This window comes from Mustelus asterias, chromosome 9 (genome assembly GCF_964213995.1).
Source record: "Mustelus asterias chromosome 9, sMusAst1.hap1.1, whole genome shotgun sequence".
Taxonomy (NCBI): domain Eukaryota; kingdom Metazoa; phylum Chordata; class Chondrichthyes; order Carcharhiniformes; family Triakidae; genus Mustelus; species Mustelus asterias.
Genome location: NC_135809.1, coordinates 112684307 through 112706692, shown reverse-complemented (window position 1 = coordinate 112706692; position 22386 = coordinate 112684307). Strand labels below are relative to the sequence as shown.

The window sequence follows — 22386 nt, the reverse complement described above, 5'->3', positions numbered from 1 at the left end:
CAGATTATCTTACCCAAGCCCACTCCCCGCACATTTCCCATGGCTAATCCATCTAACCTACACATCTTGGGACACTAACGGGCAATTTAGCAAGGCCAATCGACCCAAATTGTACATCTTTGGACTATGGGAGGAAACCGGAGCACCCGGAGGAAACCCACGCAGACACGGGGAGAATGTGCAAACTCCACACAGACAGTCACCCGAGGCTGGAATTGAACCTGGGTCCCTGGCACTGTGAGGCAGCAGTGCTAACCACTGGGCCACCGTGGCACCCAAAGGATTAGCATGTTTTGTTTGAGATCTTATGCCATGAGGTTTATGGACTGAGGGACAATCCAGTGGCTGAATCGATCGAGTCTGCTGACATACAATTGAGGCAGCAGTGCTAACCACTGTGCCACCAAATGGAACCGTTCAAAATTGTGAAAGGCTTCTACAGAGTAAATAATCAGAAACTGTTTCCAGTGGCAGGAGGGTCAAAAATAAAAAGGCACATATTTCATAGAAATCATAGAAACCCTACAACCCTATATTTAAGATAGTTGGCATGAGACAGTGGCTTGTAAAGATTGGACTGCACTTTCTAATATCGCCGTGGAAGGAGATTCAAGAACAATTTTCAAATATTGTTAAAATACTTGAATCTTTACAGGGCTATGGAGAAGGAGCAGGGAAGTGGGAACCGTTGGATAGCCCTTTCCAAGAACTGGTACAGGCAATGATGGGCTGAAGTTGCCACGTTTCTATGACTACATCAAGGTGCCGCATGTTTCTATGACTGTACATCCTGCACATAGGGCACTCTGTCACACGGTTGAGACAAGGGTAAACCTTCAGTCGGATAATTACTTGTAGAAAGTGCCGCGTGCTTTTAACACAGGACAGGAAGGAAAGACCATAAATCAGAAGCAAGAACTGAACAGACCCGAGTCAGTGGAAACATCATACCAGCTGCTTGTAGAAGCCTCATGCAGCTCACCACAGCAAGACCACCTGCATCAGGAGGAAGAGGGGAGGGGACAGATTAATAACAACAATAGTGTATGCCTGGTCACTATTGTTAGAAGACGTGAGTGAGCATGAACAGGGGTTCTTTTACAGTCACAAAGAGTGACAAGAGGCAAGGGGAACCTAGATTCAGTCATGACTCAATACTAAATACACCAGCCCACCTAACTGCTGTAGCAGCCAATCATGGCAATGTTTCTCCTGAAACATTTTATAGCATCATCCGCAGTTTGGAGTGTGCTTGTGACTCCTAGCTGTTAGGTTAACATGTCTCTCCTAAGACATTGTTTAACTGTTCTCTCTAGAGAAAATTGGACTTTATTTTTCCAAAATTCCACATTTTCACCTCTTTCGGGAGGGGTGGATGGCAGGCATCCAATAAGACTTGACATCATAACTGCAGAATCTTACTACTAGAACATAGAACATAGAACATTACAGCGCAGAACAGGCCCTTCGGCCCACGATGTTGCACCGACCAGTTAAAAAAAAACTGTGACCCTCCAACCTAAACCAATTTCTTTTCGTCCATGAACCTATCTACGGATCTCTTAAACGCCCCCAAACTAGGCGCATTTACTACTGATGCTGGCAGGGCATTCCAATCCCTCACCACCCTCTGGGTAAAGAACCTACCCCTGACATCGGTTCTATAACTACCCCCCCTCAATTTAAAGCCATGCCCCCTCGTGCTGGATTTCTCCATCAGAGGAAAAAGGCTATCACTATCCACCCTATCTAAACCTCTAATCATCTTATATGTTTCAATAAGATCCCCTCTTAGCCACCGCCTTTCCAGCGAAAACAATCCCAAATCCCTCAGCCTCTCCTCATAGGATCTCCCCTCCATACCAGGCAACATCCTGGTAAACCTCCTCTGCACCCTCTCCAAAGCCTCCACATCCTTCCTGTAATGTGGGGACCAGAACTGCACACAGTACTCCAAGTGCGGCCGCACCAGAGTTGTGTACAGTTGCAACATAACGCTACGACTCCTAAATTCAATCCCCCTACCAATAAACGCCAAGACACCATATGCCTTCTTAACAACCTTATCTACTTGATTCCCAACTTTCAGGGATCTATGCACACATATACCTAGATCCCTCTGCTCCTCCACACTATTCAAAGTCCTCCCGTTAGCCCTATACTCAACACATCTGTTATTCCTACCAAAGTGAATTACCTCACACTTCTCCGCATTAAACTCCATCCGCCACCTCTCGGCCCAACTTTGCAACCTGTCTAAGTCTTCCTGCAAACTACGACACCCTTCCTCACTGTCTACCACACCACCGACTTTGGTGTCATCAGCAAATTTGCTAATCCACCCAACTATACCCTCATCCAGATCATTAATAAATATTACAAACAGCACACTGTAAGTGGCTGATGTATCAAAATTAAACCCACTCAGATTCTACTCCGAGACTTGAGCACTAAATCCAGTAGTGCAATACTACCTCAGTGCAGTGCTGAAGGAACGCTGCAGTGTTGAAGGGATAGTACTGAGGGAGTGCCACACTGTCAGAGGGGCAGTACTGAGGGAGTGCCGCACTGTCAGAGGGGCAGTACGGAGGGAGTGCCGCACTGTCAGAGGGGCAGTACGGAGGGAGTGCTGCACTGTCAGAGGGTCAGTACTGAGGGAGTGCTGGACTGTCAGAGGATCAGTACTGAGGGAGCGCTGCACTGTCAGAGGATCAGGACTGAGGGAGCGCTGCACTGTCAGAGGGTCAGTACTGAGGGAGTGCTGCACTGTCAGAGGATCAGTACTGAGGGAGTGCTGCACTGTCAGAGGATCAGTACTGAGGGAGTGCTGCACTGTCAGAGGGTCAGTACTGAGGGAGTGCTGCACTGTCAGAGGGTCAGTACTGAGGGAGTGCTGCACTGTCAGAGGGTCAGTACTGAGGGAGTGCTGCACTGTCAGAGGATCAGGACTGAGGGAGTGCTGCAGTGTCAGAGGGGGAGTATTGAGGGGACACTGCACTGTCAGAGGGGAGTGCTGTCAGAGCGGGTGTACTGAAGAAGCACTACACTGTCAAAGGGGAATTCTGTTTGATTTTAGCAGGAAGGCAACCAGCAACAATTTTAATACCAATAACTGGAGAGATTTTCTTTCGGTGGGTGTGGGTGTGCAGGGTGGGTTGGCGGGGGGGGGGGGGGGGGGGGGAGGATACATTGACCTGTCCATCTTCTCTCAGTTCCTGGAATGATAAGTTAGTGGGAATCTGGAGTTCTCCTTCCCCAGAAAACAATGGATGAATTTCAATTGAAACCAGCTAGACTGAGATTGGTAAGTTTTGAGTTAGGTAATGGTATCAAGGTCGACATAAGAAAATGGGAATGCTGCACCTTGTGTATATATGTGAATGTGTCAGCAAGAGTGGATAGAAGATGGTGAACAAGCTGGAGGATGCCGGAAGGCACCTTAACTTGACTAAAGGACCTTGTCTCCATTAAATTCCCAATTTTAACTCATTTAAAATGTCGGAGAGCTATGTTCAGTAAAAACAAAAACAGAAAATACTGTGGAAAAGCTCAGCAGGTCTGACAGCTCCCAGGGAGACAGAGTGAGAGAAACAAGAGTTAACGTTTTGTGTCTGTGTAGGAGTCACATGAACGTGAAACATTAACTCTGTTTCTCTCTCCACAGAACTGCCGAGATTTTTCAGCATCCTCAGCTTTTCCTTTAGGTTTCCAGCTTTTATATTGGAGCTATGTTTAACATTGGTCAACAGCGCCGTTATCGAGTCATGACTGAACCTTGAGCTAACATCATTCAAATCAGTGACGCTGCCTCATGATACGAGTAAAGCCCGTTACAATACTTATTTCACGGCTGTTTTTGATGGGTTTGCAATCGAGAGCTCACACACGACTTTGGGTGGGTGGGGGGACGGGCGGGGGGGAGAGCAGATAACTCACAGGAGAACAAATTCATCAGGAAAGAAAGAGAAAGAGACAGAGAATACTTTACAAAGCATCTATTTTAATTTATTATCCGCTTACAGCCTTGGATTTCATAAATAACTCTTGACATATTCCATCATGTGCAAAATACAGGACTGATTGTGAGACTTTTAAAAAAAATTACACATTTTAAAAAAAAAATGTATTCACAAACATTTTCCTTAATTGTATTCTGTTATGAAATAGGAACCCTTCTGTTAAATCTTTTTTCAGATGAATTGGGATTAAAATATTCTTTGATTCTTATCCTTTAAAGGTATGTGGAGTCTGTAACAGAAGATACAGGAAAATATATAGTGCACTGGCTTGAAAGTGGAAATAAGTTTAATTATGAATCAAGATCAGCATTTTGTAGGTCATGCGATAATGGGTCGATTTATCTTATTAAAAGTGGGTAGAGACAATGCAAGCTCCTTTAGTCTGTTAGTACACACAGTGCTTCAGCAGTTAAAATGTTCCGCATTATTAAATCCACTAACACAAAACAGGATTTCTTTTCATGTACAGATGTGGTTTGGTCCACTAATGCCACTCAGGAAGAGACTTATTGCCAGCCAGGGCTGTCTCTAGTTAAGTCAGGAGGAGTCCCAGATCAAGTTGGTTTGGGGAGGTCAAGTGAAAACTGGTCAGTATGAGGGCACCCCAATATGGGCGTCTGAAATCCCTTACCCAGTAATCAGCAGAGGGAATTAACCAGCCTCACTTATAATGAACAACCCAAAGCTTGCACAGTTAACCATCACATGGTGGACTTTCATGCCGTGATGGTGTTGTTAAGTTTAAAGGGTTGCCCAGAAGATAAAAAGAGATATCTGGGGGAAAATAGGTCTTTAAAAAAAAACTTTTTAGCACATTTTTTTCAAATTCAGAATGCAAGTCTTGGGAAAAGTATATATTTTTTAGACTTTTTTTTTCAAATTTAGAACATAAACCTTGGTGAAATTATTTTTTTTCATATTTTTTTCCAGTTTTGTTTGATTTTGGCATTTCTCTTTTAATATAGTGAATTTAAAGTAATATTGCGGTTAAGCACAGCTAATGTTAAAGATATTCAAGTTAAGTCTTGCGTCTGATTAGTGTTTTGCATGCGTCATAAATCACCTGACAGAAAATGGTTGGCACCCTTTGACTTTTCTTTAAATTACAAGTTACTAAAGTATATTGAAAAGTAGTAATGGGGACTTCTATTTGACTCTTCCGTCACCAGCTAGCTGGGATTTAGCCATTTAGTGCCAAACTCGCCTCTTTGTCAAGTGGGGGGGGTAACTATTTTTTTTGGGGGGGGAGGGGGGGGTTTAAGACCGCATTGTTGAACGGTGAAAGGTTAAAGGGCAAAGAATAGGACCGCCAGATTCGTGCATTGTCCGGTGGCACAAGGTGCAGTCAAGGCATGCGAGTTTACTGAAAAGTTTATCGTCCACAGACATGGCCAAAGATCATTAATGAGAGGCTAATTTTTACCCAGTACATTGCAGCACGGATGGAGATGCAATAAGTTGCAAGCAATGGGGAAAAGGCAGACAGAGAAAGAAAGAAAGAGAGATTATAACACTATACAATCTCAACATGTCATAGTAAACAGGAGGGCACTGATAATAGAACACAACTCTGTCTTATGATCATATATCTTTTTTAAAAAAACATATCAACTGCAGATCCAGTCAGTGCAAGGCTCAACTTCTGATTGCGACCCGTTACCAAAATTTCCAGATACATGTTGATTCTATTCTGATTCCCACCAAAGGATCCCAACTTCCCATTGCCTACCCTACAGCAACAAGGAGGGAGGGATTCCAGGTGTCTCAACCTCAGACCTCCAAAGGGTCAACTTCGCTTTGACTTTTTTGGTCTGTTGGCTGAGGAGCTTTTTTGTTTATTCGAACAATGTTCCGTCACAAATCAAATACTGATCAAGTGTCCTACTGGCAGACTCTGCAAAAACACAACTTGTAATAACAATTTAAAACAATTGCACAGACCTCGAGTGTTCGGTCAGTTTAAAAGGCACCCCGCAGCATTAGGCACAAGAGAAATGTCCTGAATAGTCGCTTCAAATAAAGCTACACAGCATTGTTAAAACCATTCACAACAGTGTCACGTTGTTTATCAACACAACAGAGGTCACTCGCTGCATTCACATTGACAACAGTGGATTCACTTCACACTGAAGCTGCAGCTGTAACTTTTGAACTGAACTAAACTAAAACCCAGAGTCCCCGCGTATGGCCCTGCAACACTCCAGTCAGTCTAGCTGGAGGGAGGAGAGTCTGTCTGGAGTAGAGTCTGCCTGGAGGAGGAGTCTCACTTTGGATTCCAGCCAGGCCCCCAACTCTGGGTTAATTTTGCACCAGTTTTAGCATGGGTGCGAGCGAATATTGCCTCACACCTAGAGTATCCTTGCAACGTAAACGCACAGTGATACGTTCTGGGAGGCTGAAACCATCACCAAAATGTCAAGTGTCTGTCTAATGGACTGCTCACCCATTCGAAAACCTTAATCTAATTACACTGGACCTTGTACCAGTTGTATTGACAATAATTGCCTGATTAAGTAAACCATTATTGTTCGTTAGAGGCACTTCCCACTTCTCTTATTGGTTAAGCTCGTAAACAAATGAGGAAATTTATATTCATTGGATTTTTTTTTTCTGAAGTTGCATTTCGTGTCATGGAATGGAATTTAAAAAAAAAATCCTTCCTTTTTGAAAACCAGCCTGATACAAAAATGTAAACAAGTTAATGTAGAATTACATCAATTTGAATCTTGTAAAACCTACAGGAGTTTTGGTAACACAATTATCACAAAGATTATTGCTGCAACTGTAAATCAATATTGCAAAGACCCCTATGTACCCGGTACGCTGTTCGATTGCCCAACGCTGTAAATACAGTGACCTGCTGGCTCTCATTTTAAATAAATAATTTTCAGTACGATTGTGTTTTGTCACTTTACGTTAAAATCTCGCCTGCACAAGCCGACGCTGTTGTCAGGAGGGGGTTAGGCTAAGGTAAACGGCACTTCAATTCATTTTAAACCCCAGGGCGCTGTGCACCCATTCCGTCAGGTAATCGGGTGACGAGCCTGCTTCTTGACACATGTGTAGGAGAACCTCGTATTGCACGTACAGCAGAGGCACACTCAAACTTAGCAGCTCATACAGGTAGCCGTAATTGTACGCATTCTCCCTCAAGTGGCAGCTGGTGGCATGCAGAACACCATGCATCCAGTTAGACAGGCGCCTGGGGGCGTCAAGCAGCGCCCTTGTGGCCCGCAGTGGCCAGCTGAGGATTCTCCGGGGCAACGAAGTCATGGTACCTGGGGGCTTGTCAGGCGAAGAACTAGTGCTGCAAGTGCTCTCGGCGTTTGTCAAAGGCTCGCCATCCGACTTACTCGAAGGCACCGACTCGCCCTGAAAAAAATAAAACAAAATCAGCAACTCGGGTCTGTGTTCAATGGAAGTTTGACAAAAAGAGAATCACAAAATCCCTACAGTGCAGAAGGAGGACATTTGGCCCATCGAGTCTGCACCGACCACAATTCCACCCAGGCCCTATCCCCATAACCCCACATATTTACCCTGCTAAATCTCCTGACACCAAGGTGTAATTTATCATGGCCAATCAACCTAACCCGCACATCTTTGGACTGTGGGAGGAAACCCACGCAGACACGGGCAGAGCGTGCACTCATCAGAAACTTAACTGGACTAGCTATATAAACATGGCTGTACAGCAGGTTGGAGGCTGAGAATTTGATGGTCTGTACTCACTTCCTGACTCCCCAAAGCCTGTCCAGCATCAACAAGGCACAAGTCAGGAGTGTGATGGAATACTCTTCATTTGCCTGGATGGGTGCAGCTCCAACAACACTCAAGAAGCTCAACACCATCCCGGACAAAGCTCGACTGGCTCCCTCCCCCCACTACATTAAACATGATGCTCGTTGGGAGAGCCAGGGCAGATGTGGATTAGAGTGGCACGGTGGCACAGTAGTTCCCACTGCTGCCTCACAGTGCCAGGGACCCGGGTTCCATTCCGACCTTGGGTGACTGTTTGTGTGGAGTTTGCACGTTCTCCCCGTGTCTGCGTGGGTTTCCTCCCACAGTCCAAAGATGTGCAGGTTAGGTTGATTGGCCTTGCTAAATTGACCCTCAGTGTTAGGGGATTAGCAGAGTAAATACATGGGGATAGGGCCTGATTGGGATTGTTGCCAGTGCAGGCTCAATGGGCTGAATGGCCTCCTTCTTCACTGCAAGGATTCTATGCTATGGGCCAAATGGCTTCCTTCTGCACCGTAACAATTCTGTGATTTATTCCTAAATTCTAGGACAGTCCCAGCAGATAGGAAGTTAGCAAAAGTAACCTCACTATTCAAGAAAGTGAGGAAAAAGGAAACAGGGAACTCTAGGCAAGTTAGCCTGACATCAGTCATTGGGAAAATGATGGAATCTATTATTAAGGAAGTCTTAACAATGCACTTAAAATATCACAGTATGATCAAACAAAGTCAACACGGTTTTATGAAAGGGAAATCGTGAGGAGGATGTAAGGGTAGTCAAAGGGACACCAGTAGATGTTGTATGTCTGGATTTCCAAAAGGCATTGGATAAGGTACCACACAAAAAGTTAATAGGTAAACTAAGTGCTCTTGGAACTTGGATAATATATTAGTATTGATAGAAGATTTGTTATTGGTCAGGAGGCATAGAATAGGTATAAATGGGATATTTTCAAGTTGGCAAGCAATGAATAGTAGCATGCAGCAAGGAGCAGTGTTGGGGAATCAATTATTTACAATCTAAATTAATGACTGAAGTGAAGAGGCAGAGAGTAATGGATCCAAGTTTACTGATGACACAAATATAGGTATAAATAAAAACAGTGAGGAGGACAGAGAGGCTGCAAAGAGATGTGGACAGGTTAAATGAGTGTGCAACGAGATGGCACAAAAGGAGTTTCGTGTGGGGAAATGTGAAGTTATTCACTCTCGTCATAAGAATAGAAAATCTGCGTGCGTTTTAAAAGGTGAGAAATTTGTGAATGTTGATGTTCAGAGAGACTTGGATGTGCTCATACAAGGAACATAGAGCATTAGCATGCAGGTACAGCGAGCAATAATGAGGACAAATGCATGTTAGCCTCTATTGCAAGTACAGGAATAGAGAAGCCTTGCTACTGTAAAGGGCTTTGTTGACACCACACCTGAAATACTGGCTGCGATTCTCCCAAAAGTGCTGAATTGGTGGGAAAACTGTTCTAAATCCCAACTGTTTTCTCAGTTCAGCTTCTCACCTGAATCTCCGCACTTTGTGCACTGCAGAGGTCCCAATCATGAATCTCATTAAAAACCCAGGGGGGCGGGGTCTATTCGTGCCGGAGTTTGACAGTTCTGGAGCTCTGCGCATGCGCAGTGGTCCCGATCAGTTAGTCTCCCCGTTTGCTGGCCAGCTCGATCGCTAGCCAGCCCGGGACCCCTGCAGTGCTGCCCCTCCAAACCCCCCCACGGCCCGATCGTGGCCCCCACAACAATTCCCGGGCCAGCCCTGAACCCCCGCCCTGGAGCACCCTGATGTCCAGCCCACCCCCCCTCGCCCCGGCAGACCCCCCTCCGCTGACCCCCTCCAGGGTCAGAACCCCCCTAGAGGCAGGCCCCCCCCCCACCCCCAGCCCACCCCAATCGCTGTCCTCCCTCTATCCCGGCCTGATCCTGTCTGCAGATTGGCAGGCCCCCCCTCCCCACCGATCACCCCTAGGCCCTGCCCACAATAGGCCCCACCCCCTTGGCACTGCCCAATGCCCGGTGGGCTGTGCCAAGGTGCCCCCTGGGCATGGGCACTTTGCCCCTTGGGCAGTGTTGGGGGCACAGGCTGGCACTGCCAGGGTGTCCATGCCCAGGGGGCACCACCCCCCCACCGCCTAATCCCCTGGGGGCCCCGATTTGCTCCCCCCCCCTTCATTCCGGCAGGCTCCCCGAACGTGGAGAGCTAGTGTAAACCCCGCCGGAATGAAGTACTCCTGGCAGGGTGGGAGATTCAATGAGAACCTGAAAGTTCCCGCTAATGAACTGCTAAACATATTTAAAATACATTTAAAACAGATTCAAATGACTGACCTGTCTTTCCGCCGGTTTCCAGCGTGGTCTGACCGGTGACTGTTCACCGGCTCTGGGAGATGCGCATGCGTTCCTGGCTCACGCGCAAATCCCGGTACAAGGCTGGTGACGCATATCTCCCACTGCGACCCGCCAGAAAAGTTGCGGGTCACGGTGGGAGAATTGCGGCCACTGTGTGCAGTTTTTGTCTCCATATTTAAGGAAGAATACATTTGCACTGGAGGCAATACAGCAAACATTCACTAGCTTGGTCCCTGAGATGAGGGACCGAGTAAAATGTGTTTATAGTCTCTGGAATTTGGAAGAACGAGAGGTGATCTCAGTGAAGCAGACACGATTCTGAAGGGGCTCGACACAGGGTAGACACAGGTTGTTACTACCGGCTGGGGAATCTAAAACACGGGGGATTCTACTTCAGGATAAGGGGACAGGCATTCAGGACTGACACGAAGATAAATGTCTTCACTCAAAGGGTTGTGAATCTTTGTAATTCTTTGCCCCGGAAGACTGTGGCTACTCCATTACTGAATATATTTAAGGCTGAGATTGACAGATTTTTTATCTGTCAGGGAATCAAGGAGTGGGCCGAGAGTGGAATTGAACAACAAGATTAGCCATGACCTTACTGAATGGCAGAGCAGGCTCAATGGACTATATGGTCTATCCCTGCTCCTATCCCCTGTATTCTCCATCCACCACTAACGCACAATGGCAGCAATCTGTATCATCTACAAGTTGCTCTGTAGCAACTCGTCACAATTTCTTCAACAGCACCTTCTAATCCCACAGCCTTCTCCACCTTATTTATTATGCATTAATTCGTGGGACATGGGTGTCGCTAGCTGGCCAGCATTTATTGCCCATCCTTAGTTGCCCAAGGGCAGTTGAGAGTCAACTACATTGCTGTGGCTCTGGAGTCACAACATATAGTCCAGGCTGGGGAAGGATGGCAGATTTCCTTCCCTGAAGGACATTAGTGAACCAAATGGGTTTTTCAGACAATTGACAATGGTTTCACGGTCATCAGTAGTTTCTTAATCCCAGATATTTTTTATTGAATTCAAATTCCACCAGCTGCCATGGCGGGATTCGAGCCCGGGTCCCCAGAATGTTAGCTGAGTTTCTGGATTAATAGTTTAGCGATAATTCCACTAGGCCATCACCTCCCCATTAGAAGGACAAGGGCAGCAGTCACAAGCTCCCCTCTAAGTCATACATCATCCTTGGAAATATATCACCGTTCCTTCACTGTTCTTGGGTCACACTCATGAACAGGAGTAGGTGTAACTGCATCACATGGACCGCAGTGGTTCAAGAAGGGGATTCACCAACCTTTTCTCAAGGATAATTCGGGGTGGGTAGGAAACACTGCCCTTGCCAGTGAGCCCTTGGCAGAGATGTTCATGCCCCATGAACTAATAACATTAAATCTAACTTTTAGACTATGTTGCATAGGTCTAGACACCCCAAGCAATGGAACTTTTTCTCCCAATCTCATCTGCATCTCCCAATCTAGACCAGGGGGGTGCGGGGGAGGGGCACATGTGAGTGGTCTATTACAGCAGGAGTTCCCAGGATAGGGTCAATATGTACTGATATGTAATAATGCTGTGTACAGTTTTGGCCTCCTTATTCGAGAAAGGATATACTGGCACTGGAGGGGGTGCAGAGGAGATTCACTAGGTTGATTCCAGAGTTGAGAGGGTTGACTTATGAGGAGAGACTGAGTAGACTGGGACTATACTCATTGGAATTCAGAAGAATGAGCGGAGATCTTATAGAAACATGTAAAATTATGAAGGGAATAGATAAGATAGAAGCAGGGAGGTTATTTCCACTGGTGGGCGAAACTAGAACTAGGAGGCTTAGCCTCAAAATAAGGGGGAGCAGATTTAGGACTGAGTTGAGGAAGAACCTTTCACCCAAAAGATTGTGTATCTGTGGAATTCCCTGCCAGTGAAGCAGTTGAGGCTACCTCATTGAATGTTTTTAAGGCAAAGATAGATTTTTGAACAGTAAAGGAATTACGGGTTATGCTGAGCAGGTGGGTAAGTGGAGCTGAGTCCATGAGAAGATCAGCCATGATCTTATTGAATGGCAGAGCAGGTTTGAGGGGCCAGATAGCCTACTCCTGCTCCTAGTTCTTGTGTTCTTATGTTATTATCTTCAAGGGTTTCCACACACCCAAGCTTGAGATAATGCTTATTTGGACTTGGAAGGAAGGGAACATGGTAGACATTGCACTCAGTGGCATGACATCCTCTATTTATGAGATTCTTATGATACAAGGTGCTGGTGAGAAGGTCCCTACCGTTCTGTGCGATATTGTTGGATGATTCCTCCTCTTCCTTGCCTTGTTATTCAGTTTACAGTAAGTAAAGTGAGGTTTGCAGTAAAACTTTCCTAAGTGAGCAAAAGGTCAGGTTAAGTCACATTAAAACAGCAAACCAAAGAGTAACAGATTGCAGCGTAGAATAACTGGAGCCTCTTGTTAGCGCAGTGACGGAATCACAGCACGACAGCAGAAAGGCTCTCAAAGATATTCAAGCCAAACCTAATAGATCTCTCTAAAGGGTAATACGTATTTTGGTTTGGAAGGAGAAACTGATTTTCCTTTCTTGTATGAATCTTGTTTGCCCAAAATTTAGTCCTTGGGGTATGCTCCATGATTCGATTCACACCAAATCCCTCGATTATACTCACCAAGCACAAAGTTTTGGATCTCAATGTTGAAAGCTCAAAGTGACCCCTTGTGCAGCACTTTTGTGAAGAGTATTGAGAATTTCTGCTAACGACCTGGGCTCGTGTGCACAGGGCACGTCTTCAATGTTTGCAGAAGACATGAAACTCAGAAATGCAATAAATGGCTTGGAGGGTAGTAACAAACTTGAGGAGGACACAGACCGGCTGGTGAAATGGACAGAGTAAGAAGTCTCACAACACCAGGTTAAAGTCCAACAGGTTTATTTGGTAGCAAATACCATAAGCTTTCGGAGCGCTGCTCCTTCGTCAGATGGAGTGGTCTCCACGAAATGGACAGACACATAGCAGATGAAATTTCACAGTGTGAAATCAGGTATTTTGGTAGGAAGAATGAGGAGAGGTAATGTGAAGTAAATGGTCCAATGTTAAAGGGGGTACAGGAACAGAGAGAAGTACACAAACCATCGAGGATGACAGAACCAGTTGAGAAGGCTGTTAAAAAATGTCTAGGTAGGAACTCCACCCCATCCCTTCCCACAGCACATTGGAGGCCATTCAGCCCCTCCTGCATGACTAGCTCTTTTGAAGGAGCCATCCAATTGATCCCACTGATCAATTATGTTCCCCATAATGCTGTAATTTGTCCTCTTCGATTCTAGTTGCCAAAGTGAGAAATTCCTCTCTGACCCCGTCAGACAAAATTGGAACCTGACTCTGCTGAACACAATTTATTTTTCCGGGTACCTCCCTCTTCCGCAGAGTAATATTCACTACAGCCAGAAACAGGATCGGATTTCTCCCTCTCTCGAAAAGGGTAACAAGGAACATTACCTTCACATATCAGAGTAGATAAGAAACATAGGAACAGGAGGAAGCCATTCATTCAGCTTCTTAAGCTTGTTCCACCATTCAACTGCTGATCTGTATCTCAACTCCATTTATCTGTCACGGCTCTTCAACTCTTAATCGCCGTACCCAGCAAAAACCTATCAATCTCCATTTTGCAATTTTGACCCTCGCCCCCACAACCTCAGCAGTTTTTGTGGGTGGGAGGGGGAAAAGAGTTCCAGATTTTCACTGACTTTTGTGTGAAGAAGTACTTCCTGATCTCATCCCTACCCGGCCTAGTTCTAATTTTAAGATTTGCCCTTTTGTTTGGACTCTGCGCACAAGGAGAAATATTTTCACTCTTTATCTACCCTACCAAACCATTAAAAAAACAACCTGCCCCAATTAGATAGCCTCCTAATCGTCCCACACTTAAGGTAAAACAAGCCTCGTCTATGCAACCTTAGTTTACAAGTGGCTGATGGAGGGGTTGAAGGTGGGAGGCGGGGGGAGGGGAAATTGCGATTACCTTCCTCCACACTGAAAGCATAGGCTCCGAGTCGCAGCGTGGTGGAACAGAAGTCACACTTGAAGCATTCTCGGTGGAAGAATTTACCATCCGCACTCAATCGCTCCATGACGTAAACTCGCTTTTTACAGAAGTAGCAGATATCACTGCCCCCGAGATTCTGGGGGAACTCCTTCCGCAGAGACCCCTGCAGGGTGAGAAAGATCCAAGTGAGTTACAAATGGTGCATTAGCTTCACGTTTCTACCCCATCCCGACCAATTTTCTCCCCTCTCTTCCCCTCAGCTCGGCCAGGCTGTCATGACAATCTTACCAAGGGCACTTGTTCCTTGATGGTGAGTGGGCACCAACTGATACCTTATCAAATACCCACGTGTTTCCCACCAGCTGGGGCCGGGAATATTTGGCTGAAGTTGCATCAGATCGGAGATTCACCACATTAACACAGGATAAGCAGAGTGTCCGGTCAACGGCAAACCCATCAGCTAAACTTTGCACAGCAAGATCCCAGAAACAGCAGTAAGGTGAATGACCAGTTAATCCGTATTATGGTTGATGATTTTGGTTGAGAGTGGAGTGTTGGTCAGGACACCAGGCAAATTTCTTGCTGTTATTTGAAAAATGCCACCAGGTAATTTTCATTCAACAACAACAGTATTTACATGTATAGAACACCCCAAGATATTTCACAGGGGCATTATAAAACAAAGTATGACACCATATAAGGAGCTATTAAGTCAGAAGAGATAAGTTATAAGGAATGCCTTAAAGGACGGAAGCAAGGTAGAGAGGTGTAGGGAGGGAGTTTTGGTCCTAGGCAACTGAAGGTGTGGCCGCTCTCGGTGGAGAGATTAAAATTGGTGATGCAGGAGGGGCCAGAATTGGAGGAGTGCCGAGATTTTAGTGGTTGTGGGGCAGGAGAAGATTACAGGGATAGGGAGGGTTGAGGATATGGAGAGAATTGAAAACAAAATGTTAAAATCAAGACATTGCTTGACAAGGAATTAATTTATGTCAGTGAGCACAGGCATAATACAGGGATGGGACTTGGCGCAAGTTAAGATACAGGCAATAGAGTTTTGGTTGGTGTTAGAATGTGGGTGCCCAGCCAGGAGTGTGGGCAATAGTCAAGCTTAGAGGTAACAAAAACACGAGTGAAAGTTCCAACAGCAGACGAGTGATGTATAGAGATGGGAACAAGCGGCCTTAGTGATGGCTTGAATACAAAGTCCATCTCAACAGTTATTTGGGCCGGGATTTTCTGGTGCCACCCATGATGGGCAACATTGGGAGTGAGATGGAGAGACAGCCAAAAGTCTATTAACTCTTGGCAGGAATTTTGGGCAGGACCCGGCCTTAGTTTCGCCCCCAGTCCCTTCCAACTCTGCACCAAGATCCCCAAATCCTGTCCCATCTCCTAAGCTGACAGTTTTGTTGTCTGTGGGACGATGGGATGGGTAGGTGGGTTCTCAGTTTAATGTTTCAACTGAAAGTCAGCATCTCCAACAGTGTAGCACTCACTTGATACTGCACTGGAAGTGGCAGCCGAGATTATGGGTTCATGTCCTTGGAGTGTGACCTGGAACCACAAACCTCTACCTCAGATAAATGCAACCCCCTGAGTTAAGACTAACATTTCTGGGTACAAACTATTGTTCAAGGTTGACAATCTACCATCCATTCATTAAAAGTGCTGCCCTCCATTAACTTAATAGAATCATTGTTTAAGAATCTATGTTTCTTCAGGTAAATTTGGTTAAGGTCAGTACAATACCATCACTGGGAATAATTTATATCATCAGACTAAAATCAGAGTAAGTTATGCCATTAGGTATAATCATATAAAGCAGTAATCTTATTGCAAAAGCATATTTCGCAGCGAAATTAGCAATCTTCAGTATTAACATTGCGCAATCCTATCTTGATCTGTCAAATAGATCAGAAGTTATCCTTTACTCTGACCACAATTTCACAGTTAGTTAGCAATAATAAGAACACAGGACTGGAAATACTCAGCAGGTCTGGCAGCATCTGTGAAGAAAAAGAGTTAATGTTTCGAGTCCAATTCAGTGCAGGCTTGATGGGCTGAATGGCCTCCTTCTGCACTGCAGGGATTCTGTGACTCTTCAAAACTGAAGGAAAGTAGAAATGTGATGTGTTTTATGCTCTCAAGAGGGGGGGGGGGGGGGGGGGGGGGACAAAAGACAAAGCCTGAAATAGGATAGAGGGCGGGAGTGATTAAATGACAAAGATGGAACAGAAGGCAAAGGGAATGGTAATAGTTGTGGCTCAGAATCAAAGCATTGATCCAGAGAGAGTGTGAAAGACAGAATAATGAACAGCTCTGTCTGAAAGCAAAAATACATGAAAAACAAGATCATCACATGGCAAAAAAAACCAGAATCAAAATGAGAGGCAGAGTTCATGGCCTGAAACTGTTGAATTCAGTGTTGAGTCCAGACTGTAAAACACTGAATCGGAATGTGAGATGCCGTTCCTCGAGCTTGTGTTGAGCTTCACTGGAACTCTGCAGCAGGACGAGGACAGAAATGTGAGTGAGACAACAAGGTCGTGAGTTAAAAAGAAAAAATGACAGGAGGCTCGGGGTCTTGATGCAGACTGAGTGGAGGTGTTCAACTCAACCCAACCTGCCAAGCTCTTGTTAGCATGTCATTATAATTCACCACCTTACTTTCACACTCACTGCTCCCTATTGTAGTGAAAGTCAAGGAACAGAATCTCACATTCTGATTCAGCATTTTACAGCCTAACATTGAATTCAGGCCATGAACTCTGTCTCTCATTTTAATTCTGTTTTTTTGCCATGTGATGATCTTGTTTTTCATGTATTTTTGCTTTTAGACAGAGCTGTTCATTATTCTGCCTTTTACACCCTATCTGGACAAATGCTTTGATGCTGAGCCACAACTTTTACCATTCCCTTTGCCTTCTATTCTACCTTTGTCATTTAATCTTTCCCACCTATTCCAGGCTTTCCCACTGTACTTCCTGCCTCCCTCCCCCCCTCCCACTTTCAATAGCATTAAACCCATCAGATTACTACCTTCCTTCAGTTCTGAAAAAGTTATATTTGGCTTGAAACTTCTTCCCTCTTTCTCTCTTCACAGATGCTGCCAGACCAGCTGAGCATCTTCAGCACTCTCAGATTCTGTATTTCAGATTTCCACCATCCTCAGTATTTTGCTTTCATTTTATAGGTTAGTTAGCCGTGTCTAACTTCACCTAGTTCACAGCTTACCAAGTCAGGTGACATTACCGCTGCTTTGGGCCTATGATCAGTCTGGTAAAGCGTGACCAGAATTTCTGCCATTGCTCCAATTACAGATGATACTTTCCCCACTGTCATCTAACCATCACGGGCAACAGAGAAAGGGAAAGTGAGAGGGAAGAGAAGAGAGAGACAGATCAGGTAAAGGAAGATAAGTAAGTATAGTTTGTTTGAAGATCAAGTGAAGACAGAGAAGGTGTCTGCTAATCATGTCCAGATTTTACACCAGGTTGTGATCCAACTTTATTTCTTAACACAAAGCAAGAAATGGAAAGAGCAGAATTGGACACTTACAGCTCCGCAAAAGGCAAAGCCTGCAGTTGGACATGCGAGGAAAACAAGCGCTAAACTTAGCATTTCTTTGGCTTTTTCACCACTTTCCACCTAATCCTCATCTGAAGATGTTGACTCATTCATGGGACACAAGGTCTTAACTGGTGGCAATACCTCCATGGTCATTGATACAATGGGTTGTCATGCATTCTTCAAAAGAATGTAAAATGTAAATGTCTTCATAGTTAAAATTTAGTTCATGTGATCTCCTGGATATTTCAATCGCCTGCAGAGATTGGAGACAAACTTGCCAGGAGTTTGTTGCCCCTTGTTGGCCCTGGGACTTTCCAGGTCTCCGAGCCTCCCTAGAAAGCTGAATCCATCATCAACCTTTGACGTCCTTTGAAATCCATTGACAACCTTTCAAAATATTTGCTTTCATTCAGTTTTATGGTCTGCTACCTTTAACTAGCCTTTGATTGACAGCTTAATGGTTTTTACACAGCATGCTTGAGGTTTGTTTATTTAGCTTTCCTTTCACAATTGAATGCATCTGAAGCACCCCCCTCCCCACCCCATTGTTCCTAACCGTAATGTTTACAAACATCTTTGTTCTTCTTGACAGCTGCAGGCAACCTCAAAGCAGCTAAGTGTTTTTACCTCTTTTTTTCTATAAATATTGCAGTTAGAAAAGAGGAAGTAAAAGCACTTAGCTGCTTTGAGGTTGCCTGCAGCTGTCAAGCAGAACTAGGATATTTATAAAGATTAGGAACAATGGAATGGGGGTGGGGAAGGGGGTGCCTCAGACACATTCAACTGTGAAGGGAAAGCTAAATATACAAACAAACCTCGAGCATGCTGTGTAAAAACAATTAAGCTGCCACTCAAAGGCTAGTTAAAGGTACTGGACTATGGAATTGAATGAAAACAAAGGTTTTCAAATGTTGGCAATGGATTTCAAAGGATATCAAAGGTTGGCAATGGAATTCAGCTTCTGGGAAGGCTCAGAGACCTGGAAAAATGTAGTGTTAAAAGAATAGGGCTGAGTGAGCAGCTGTGGGTAAAGGAATCCTCCCTAGTGAAAGTGACTTCTCCTGTGAGTCAGAGGACTTCAAAGGGGTCTTCTGACACTGGCAGCTTCTTAGAGAGAGAAAGGGGAATCCCTTCTGCAGAATGGAGTGCTGCTGTGATTTGGAAGCCTCCCAGGTGTCCAGGGGGCACGGAGATTAAATTGAGCAGGCCACCTCAAAGCTTTCACAGACAACAATGAAGATTTTGATCAGAGAGCTACCTGAAATCACCATGTCAAAAGTGATCATCAGGTTTCCCAGGGTTAGAAGGAGCAATTCAGCCACGAGCCCCCCATCTCAGGGGAGAGACCTGAGGTCAACCTCTGGCCCCCAGACCGAGCCCTCCTTACCCTTGGGGGACCCTCCCTTTGCAACCTGACAGTGGCAGAGAGGCACCTGGGCAGAGCAATAACCTCCTTGACCATCATCCCCCCCCCCCCCCAACCTTTGGAGTCCAGCGCGCCAGATCAAGGTGTCACTGCAAGGTTGGGTAAATCTCACCAGACAGGCACTGCTAATGCCAGCATGCCAGGGCGGCACAGTGGCACAGAAGCTAGCACTGCTGCCTCACAGCGCCAGGCACCTGGGTTTGATTCCTTGGGTCACTGTCTGTGTGGAGTTTGCACATTCTCCCCTTGTCTGCATGGATTTCCTCCAGGTGCTCAGGTTTCCTCCCACAGTCCAAAGATGTGCAGATTGGCCATGCTAAATTCTTCCTCAGTGTACCCGAACAGATGCCGGAGTGTGACGGCTAGAGGATTTTCACAGTAACTTCATTGCAGTGTGAATGTAAGCCTACTTGTGACTAATAAGTAAACTTTTACTTTATGCGTGGACACCTTAGAGCCAATTCGGATGAATCTTACACTCTGCCTCTCTGAGAAGGTTACAGAGGAAGGAATGAGTCAGGATGCTCTGGGCATCATGAGGTTGCACCTTCCTTGGTGCACTAGCTGATCTTTTCCTAAATATGATCTTAACTCTCTAAAACTGGAATGATGAGTAAGGGCTTTGGATCTAGATGGCAATAATGACCACTCCTCGAAACCCTTTCATAAATTGCTGAATGTCAACAGATCATTTAACCAGGGGGTAGGTCAAGCACATCCAAATTCTGTCTCGTATGCGAGGGATTACTGGGGCAGTGATAGTAACAGGGACTCTGATCCACTGCCATCACATTCCCATGCTTCAGAAGCATCCTGGCTACCGTCCTGGCTGGGATCTTAGCGTCAGGTCGGGGAGATGTCCGAGACAATTGTCTGGGGCTTAAAAGTCACAAATAACAGCCACAAAATTATGCACAAGGATTTCAACAGTTGTTGCAGCACATGCAAAGTTAGAGGAAGGCGTCCGAGAGGAACGGGAAATGAACTCAACCATTTCCACTGTTCTTACATCATTCATAAAATAAACACATTAATAACAATCTAGCTTTCCACTCTGCTCATTCTACCAAGGCAGCTTCAGGGAAAAGCCGCACTGTTCAAATAAAGGCTATTTCTCTTCCCGCAGCCACTGCCTGACCTGAGCAGTTCCATTATTTTCTGTATTAGCAAGGCGTTTCATTTGTTTAACCCAGGACTGTTATCTGCTTGCCTTTTGTTTAGTCACTTCAGAACCTATTATCTTTAACTTGGGTTCAGGGAGGGAGGAGCAAAGAAAAACAAAATCCTCCCATTTCCAACCCACCAAACCAATCATTCCAGTTTAGCAGCTAAAATATTGTTTAAGGAACTGGTTTCAATGAAACAGATTAACCCATTTTATCCAAGTGTTAATGTTTGCAGGCATTTAAAGGCTTCTCTGGTGCATGTTAGTCACTGGTAAGGAAGGTCAAGCAACAGTGCCCTGTTGTGTCAGAGTTATCATATTTTCACACTGTGCGTTTGGAGAGCGGTGTTAGCCCAGGTACGGAATACAAGAGCAGGAAGGTTGTACTGGAACCGTATAAATCATTAGCTAGGCCACAACCTGAGTACTTACTGTATGCAGTCCTTGTCACCTCATTAAAGAAAGGATGTAATTACATTAGAAAGGGTACAGAGGAGATTTACAAGGATGTTGCCAGGACTGAAAAAATAGGTTGGGCTTGTTCTCCTTGGAACAGAGGAGGCCCAGGGGAGATTTGAGCGAGATGTACAAAATTGCGAGGGGCCTGGATAGAGTGAATAGGAACGGCTTATTCACCTTAGCAGAGAGGTCAGTGACTAGGGTACGCGGATTGAAAGTGACTGGTAGAAAAATTAGAGGGGAGATGAGGAAACTCTTTTTCACCCAGAGGGTGGTAGGGGTCTGGAACTCGCTGCCTGGAAGGGTAGTAGAGGCCGAAACCTTCAACTCATTTGAAAGGTGTCTGGGTATGCACCTGCAAGGCTACAAGGCTTGTTTTTAGGCCAGCACAGACATGATAGGCCAAGTGGTCTCTTTCAGCACCATAGACCTTCTCCATTTTTCAGGCTGGTTAACAGTCTGACAGACCTCAATGTCAACATTCCTTCCAAGGCCAGAGCCATCTTTCTCTCAAGCCATCGTTCTCTGGTCAGTTAGGGCTTTTATGAGCTCCCACAACCCAAACGAGGCGAGGGCTCAGTCACCACCGCCATCAGACACATAGACATCAACCAGGAATTCCGAGCGGCGGATCTGCTGTCTGAAGCCGAGTTCAAACCCAGGAACTCTGACTCTGGGGCGGGAATGGGAACTGGTGACTGAACAGCCGAGTAACTTTATTAAAGCTGGTTTACCAGAAGATCTAATTTGCATAGCTGGATAGTATCACTGGAACCAAATTCTTCAAAGGGGCACCCATATGGAAAGAATTGGAGAGATTAGCAATAATACATCACCTCATATCCCCGAGAAATGTCCCAAAGCATTGCACAGCTAGTCAATTACTCAGTGAAGTCACCATTAGGTAGGCAAAGGTGACAGTCATTTTGTGCTCTGTAAGATCCCACAAACAGCAATGCGGTGAATGACCAGGTAATCTGTTCTTGGTGTTGCTGGTTAAAGGGGGAATGTTGGCCAGGACACGAAGAGAACCTCACTGCTTGTCCTCGAAGACTGCCGTCTGAACTTTTTACAACACTTTTTCTTTGAGCAGATAGACGGAGCCTCGGAAACAGTGGAATGCAGTACGTCCTCAAGAAATGCACCGAAACATCAGCCTGGGATTTCTAGCCAAGCCTTGGCTCATAATGTGGAGATGCCGCTTTGGACAGGGGTGGGCACAGTTAAAAGACTCACAACACCAGGTTAAAGTCCAACAGGTTTATTTGGATAATCATGAGCTTTCAGAGCGCTGCTCCTTCATCAGGTGAGCGCTGCTCCTTCATCAGGTCCACTCACCTGACGAAGCAGCAGCGCTCCGAAAGCTCGTGATTCCAAATAAACCTGTTGGACTTTAACCTGATGTTGTGAGACTTCTTGCTTGGCACTTAATGGCCAAGATGTCAAGGTGGTTCAGAGAGGTGAGGAAGAACGCTGAATGATGATTCAGGAGTTAAGGGGTGACTGAAGACATGAGCAAAGTGACAGAATGTGACCAAAGAGTGCATCAAATGCAGCAAACTTTATACCCTTCTATAGTTGGTTCGGAA

The 22386-nt window shown here is 45.4% G+C and overlaps 1 protein-coding gene across 1 annotated transcript in view; it reads right to left on the bottom strand.

The window, feature by feature from the left end:
- Positions 1-22386, bottom strand: part of mical2b (microtubule associated monooxygenase, calponin and LIM domain containing 2b) — a 267163-nt gene that overhangs the window by 93535 nt on the left and 151242 nt on the right. Inside the window, 4 exon segments of the mRNA XM_078221390.1 lie at positions 7004-7391; positions 12405-12496; positions 14154-14340; positions 17412-17519. Coding sequence (XP_078077516.1) covers positions 7004-7391; positions 12405-12496; positions 14154-14340; positions 17412-17519 — 775 coding nt within the window.